This window comes from Lathyrus oleraceus, chromosome 4 (genome assembly GCF_024323335.1).
Source record: "Lathyrus oleraceus cultivar Zhongwan6 chromosome 4, CAAS_Psat_ZW6_1.0, whole genome shotgun sequence".
NCBI classification, from domain to species: domain Eukaryota; kingdom Viridiplantae; phylum Streptophyta; class Magnoliopsida; order Fabales; family Fabaceae; genus Lathyrus; species Lathyrus oleraceus.
In genome coordinates, this window is record NC_066582.1 from 274,264,276 (window position 1) to 274,270,896 (window position 6,621).

Here is a 6,621-nt window from a genome sequence, read left to right on the forward strand (position 1 = left end):
ATAACGACCTTAGGAAGGTATAACTCTCAATTGCTGGATCATAACCTAAAACATTTCCCACCCCTCACACTTTGCAAATCCTAGAAAATCACCACTCGGTATACATTCATACTAGAATCATTACCAAGTTACATTTTTCTAAACCGTTTTCAAAATCAAACGAGATAAATACTTTGTATACATTCATACGAGAATCATTACAAAGTTAAATTCTTTTTTTTCGAAACATTTTTTTTAACAATTCACGAACACTTTTCAGACAAAAATATAAGTGATCCAGCAATTAAGAGCCCATGGATAACCATGGATACAAAGGGTGCTAATACCTTCCCTTTGTATAATGTACCTCCCGAACCCAAAATCTATTGAGGTCTTTCCTGTTCTTTTCCACCTTTCCTTATTGGATAAAAGAAAAGTCGGTGGCGACTCTTGCTATCCGCGACATTGCGATAAAAAGCAAAACACCCCGAGTCAGTTCACCGTATGACAGTGTCTTTTCAAAACTTACCAATGCCTATTGGTTGGTTGCCATTGGAGCCTGTTAAAGTTTCTACAGGTTTTATTTTGCTTTATATTTAAGTTTTTCCCCATCACTCCATCCGTTTGGGAAGTGAAAGAAGAAGGTGAAGGCTCTGGAGCTGTTAAAGAAGAGACTGCCCAAACTGTTGTCGTCATTGAGCATTGGTATTTCACTCTTTTTATCGTTTTATCATTTTCTTGCTTTCATTCTAATGTGATTGATAGTGCATAGTTCTTTTGTGACTCAATGTTGGTTTTTTTCTTTTGTGTGTTTTGTGATTGCAGTTTGAGATGGGGATATACCTGAGCGCTCCAAAAACTGAGAAGGCCTCTAAAGATGGTGAGAATGGCATGCTTCGCTTCGGTTTGTCTTCGATGCAGGGTTGGCGTGCTTCTATGGAAGATGCTGTAACTATTCTTTTCTTATAAGCACCTAATAAACTTATAAGAGATTTTCTATATGCTAGGTATTAAATACACATCTCAATATAACTGCTCTCATAAGTTATAAACTAATCTAAACAAAACCGGGTTTCTATTTTGTTAGATTAATTTAGAATGGGATAGAAATGCCGTTTTGATCTTCTTTACATATAGAATGCTGTTTTATCCCATTAATTTTTGTTTGCAATATCTGTATTTTGTTCTGTTGGCCTTGTTAAAGGAAAATGGGTAAACTAGTTGCTTATGGAAATAGCTTATAACATGTCTATATGTGTTGAAAAGTATATCTTCGGCAAATATTTTTATATCGTATCCACAGAGATTGGTTGATATTACCGCCGTTCTATAATCCGGTTTGTTATAAGTTTAGAAATTAACAAAGGTGTTTTGTTTGGAAATTATCTTGTGAGTAAATGTCACTAAAAACAGTAAAATGGTTTTAATCAAATATAAAAGCTTGGCAAGATTGGAGTTCACTATTTCAAATGCTTATGCTTCCTTATGATAACTATATAGATTTAAGATTATTGATGATGTTCAAGTATCCTCTCAAAGTCATTTATGTCTAAATGATATTGTGATAATCACTATATTGATTCTTAGACGATCTCTCCACCTAACTATCAATATAGCAATCTTTAATGTTTAATACCAAAGAAGAGTAATGAATAAATCTATCTCTACAACTTATTCACTACTTGAAAATCTGTTTTATGTCAAGACTCAAATAATCTCTCTCGACAACTACTCAAATCTGGTTTTCAACTTAGGGAAAAAACAATATTCAATACATCAACAATCTTTATCATATATATAAATCAAATGAAATACATAAACATATGAGAATAGCTACTACCTCCAATCTTGACAAAAGGGAGTTTAGCTCCTCATAACCATTGTTACAAAGCAGAATGTTAAAGAAGAAAAACTCTGTTTTTCTCTCTTACAAAAATCTTTCAATGTCAATGTGTGAATGATAATGAATGAATCCCTAGAATAATGTATTTTTCTCTACAAAAAGGATTGACATTTCCTTAATTAGTCATTCTCATCCAAAACAGAAAAGCTATTCCAAGGCAGACATCAAAATGGCAAACAACTTTTTCCTGAAAGACAGCACTTTTGGCCCTTAACCAGCTTGCTGGATTCGCAGCCTTCGCGGCGCGAAGGCAGTTCGCGGCGCGAACTGTTGCTTATCCAGCTTCCTTGTTTGGCAAGCTTCATCCAAGATGTGGTGTTGCATTCCAAAAGCTTTTTCATCTAAAAGTTCTACAAAAACTGAAAAATCTGTGAAATAACTATTCAAAACAAAATAAATTAAATCTAATTGCATTTATACAAATTAATAAGAACAAAAGTGTGTAATTACATCAAAACTTGGTAAAAGGGACCAATAAAATGATATAAAAAGTAGTACTAATTGGTCCCTAACAATATGCTGGTTTTAGCTTATTTCCATAAGCTCTCCATGATAGCTTAAGAAAAAATGCATATAGCTTATATGAAAGCACTTATATGATAACTTGATAAGCGCTAATACTATATAAGCGCTTAATTAAACTGTTTAATCTAACAAGGTCTAACCCTAGTTTATTTCTTTGACTACAACTTACGAGGATCGAGTATTTACATTCCAAGGGAATTCTGCATAGAGATATCAAACCAGATAACTTCCTTATGGGTCTTAGGAAGAAAGCAAATCAGGTAGCTTCATTATTATTCTTTCATTTCTTAGCAAACTTAAATGAAGAATAGCTTTCCCATTTTGTAATTCTTTTATACTTCCAAATTTTATTATACGATGATTTATGAAATATGCAACACTCGCAGGTTTGTATGATTGATTTTGGACTTTGCAAAGGATATAGAGATCCTATCAGCTACAAGCACATTCCATACAGGTATAAGATTTTGAGATTTTTAATTTCGATGATAAGCGATGAATCTTTCTATTGCTAGTCATTTTTCTCGATGAAAAACAAACTCGGTTACAAAACATCTTAGTAACTTGTGCCTTATCGTTTTGAGTTTATCTAGCCATGTTAGTGTTGCTTAATATTTTGTTTTACCTTGATAAACTCATCTAGAGAGAACAAAAACTTAACAGGAACTGCACGTTACGCGAGTTGCAATACTCATAAAGGAATTGGTTAGTACGTAAACGAGTTTCTCATTCTTTATTGTCTATATATGCAACCTAGAATTTTCCATCACAATTTCGGTTTTACTTCTTCAGAACAAAGTCGCAGAGATGATTTGGAGTATCTTGGTTATGTTCTTTTGTACTTTTAAGAGGAAGGCATATCTCATCCTATTGATTCTACTTTCACCGATTCTTGCGAGTATCAATTGTTTAAGGATTTTTCGGTAAATGTAGGACTTAACTGTTTGACTCTTGTATTTTATCCTTGCTTGGCAGGGTCTGCAAGCTGCCACGAGAACACAAAAATATGAAAAGATTTGTAAAACGAAGTTATCAATTCGCACCGAGGTACGCAGATTGTGTTTTTCCCATTGTTACATACCCCCTCTGGTATTTAACACCTGACTACAATTTTCTTGTTCCTAGGTACTTTGTAAATCGTATCCTGTGGAGTTCGCTTCTTACTTTCATTATTGTCGTTCCTTGACATTTGATCAACGACCAGATTATGGATATTTTAGACGCCTGTTTCGTGAATTATTCACTTCTAAAGGTATTGGCTGTTTGTTTATCATATGCAAGTAATGGCTTGTTTAAGATGTCAATTTGCATTTTGGTTCACTTTTTTCCCATTGGTTGATCCATCATATCCGGAGCCAACAATTTCAAAAACTAAACCGATACATGATTCGTTTCCTACTCTATTGTCATAGTCATAGGCTTGTAAGTAAGTCAACGGCTCATTGTCATAGGTTATACAAGTGTACTCTATATGTTACTGCATATGCTAAAAGAGTTTCTTTCAGTCGTTTTCTACTATCACTTGTCAATGGTAATTATTGTTACTCATGGTCATTTAGTGACTTCATAATTATTGAATTCATATGATGTTATCTATGTTTTTATTTACTGTTATATTCTATTGGTTTCATTTGTTCAGGATGAATCTTTGAAGACATCATTGAATCATTCAAAGTAAAGCTCATTAATTAATTATAGTTAGACTATCGGTGGATATTACTTTGAATTTGTCATAGTTGTAGTAATTTGTATATTGTAAGTTTTGAATATGTCATAGTTGTATTATATATTGTATCATCTTTAAAATGTTCAATCTGAGTTTTGGCCTATTATTAATTTTAATATGATAAGAATAATTTTAGTTTCTGAACAAATACTCAAAATGTGTCATTGGGCTTAAAATGAATCAACCTAATAACCCGAATAAACCGCTTAAACAAACCCGCAATCCGCACAAACCGAACCCGTCCAAACCGTGTTGATATTGGGCGGAAATGAGCCTTCATATATGAACCGTGGGTTAGACTGGGTGAGGGTTTTGGGCCCGAAACCGCCCGGCCCGGCCCGTTGTCCAGCCCTAGTTATTGCCACTTACTTACTCATTAAAAACAAACATGTACATTTTATATGTTCACTCATTTATTTCTCTAGTATTATACATGTTTGCAGAACCATTATTTGCCCTTTAGGGCACCACCGACATCAAAAATATCGTCATAATACACAAGTCAAATCAGAAGAGAAAATTTAATATAAAGTAAGAGTTTATTTTAATGAAACATTTTAATTAGAGAAAATAATTATTTAAAGAAATTTAAAATGAATTAATTTTTTAGATTAAAAATATAAAAAATTGTTAAAATAACATTAATTAATAAAATATTTTATTCAAATTAAATTTAAATTTTTTTAAATTTAATCAAAAAATATAATTTGCAATTACTCCTCCGAATATTAATTATTTATTTTTAATTTATCGAATTTTATAAGATGATCCTTATATTTTATAAAAAATTTAAACTCATCTTTAAACTTTTTAAAATTGGTAAATAAGTCCTTAATCATTTTTAAATTTTATAAATTATTCGCTTCAAATCTTGAAAATTATTAACTGGTTTATATTTCTTATATTTTATATTTAATCTAACGGGAGGTGGGAGGTTCTATATCAACGTGATATTTTTTATCATATATATATATATATATATATATATATATATATATATATATATATATATATATATATATATATATATATATATATATATATATATATATATATATATATATATATATATATATATATATATATATATATAAAAGTTGTGTTTCTCTCATCTTTGGGATGAAATATTTTTAGGGGTTGACATTGAGTTTATGAAATGTTGATGACTTATTTATAAAGGAATCATGGAGAATTTCTTTTCCCTCTTGACTAATGAGAGATAACACTATTGTATGGCGATATAGTCCATATGACATTATTCTTAGACCGACACGTCATATATATATATATATATATATATATATATATATATATATATATATATATATATATATATATATAACAAATCAAATAAATCTTTTTTTCTATTAAATTTATTAATAAAAATGTAATTATAACACAATTTTTTCATATTTTAATAATGATTATTTGAAATGATTCAAATTTTGAGACTTCTTTTATGGTCGTGTAAACAATTATAGCAGTCCGGCCCCTTTAGGCATATGCTATTACCTAATATGAAAAGGTCCAAAACATGTACTATAAACAATTATGATAGTGGTCTGATCCACATACTATAAACATGTACTATAAACAATTATCATTAAAAACAAACATGTACGTTTTATGTTCACTCAGTTCTCTATTAGGGCAAAAGTAATTTTTATCCACCACATAAAATTGTACTTTTTACCAACAATAACAAATTATAAAATCATTTAAAAATTATATATTATAAATATATTATAATAATTTTTTTAATCAATGTAATTAAATATAATCAAAGTAAAAGTGATCTAATATTCATAGAACATCATGAAACTCTCCGCAACAAATATCTAAATATTCATAGCGATTATCCTTTGCTCATTAAAAACCCTCATGATCTTGTTCCCTTTTGGGAGGTTGGCATTTACCACGACAATGATTTAGTTCCTGATCTTCAAACAATATCTCTTCTGAGATTTTTCTCGACTCATCTACCTTATGAATCATTGTCAAAATCTGTGAAAGACTCGAGTTGCAAGGTGGTCTATCTATGTAAACATCCTAAAGACACTTTTGTTTCACTGTGGCATTTCTCAAATAAGACAAGACCAAAAAGCAGGGAACTCTTCCATTAGAAATGTTTTTTAGAGTTTTTGTAGAGGAGTAACTGCTTGTGGACCTTTTAGGGAGTATGTGTTAGGATATTGAAAGAAAAGTTTGGAAAGTCTAAAGAAAATTATGTTTTTGAAATATGAAACAAAAATAAGAACTAATTTTTATTTAAAAGAGATTGCTAAATTTTTGGAGTGTCCATTCTCCAAAGACGAAGAATTTAAAGGTGTGGATCCTGATATATTAAATTTGTGTAGTTTTGAGAAGTTGAGTAACTTGTAAGTCAATAAATTTGAAAAAAGCATCTTATGAAATTGAAAACAAAACTTTTTTCCGTCTTGACCAAGTTGGAGATTGGAAAAGTCTACTTACAACAGAAATGATTTAG

At 30.4% G+C, this 6,621-nt stretch overlaps 1 protein-coding gene and 1 pseudogene across 1 annotated transcript; both read left to right on the forward strand.

Annotated features, from left to right (window-relative positions):
- Positions 1–510: 510 nt before the first annotated feature.
- Positions 511–3,691, forward strand: LOC127137060 (casein kinase 1-like protein 4). Its single transcript, XM_051063557.1, has 9 exons — positions 511–556; positions 612–703; positions 805–927; positions 2,575–2,667; positions 2,794–2,864; positions 3,051–3,112; positions 3,200–3,250; positions 3,357–3,454; positions 3,533–3,691. The coding sequence occupies exons 1-9, from the start codon at positions 511–513 to the stop codon at positions 3,689–3,691; spliced, it is 795 nt and encodes a 264-aa protein (XP_050919514.1).
- Positions 3,692–3,790: 99 nt separating this feature from the next.
- On the forward strand, positions 3,791–6,621 carry LOC127137062 (cytosolic sulfotransferase 11-like; annotated as a pseudogene).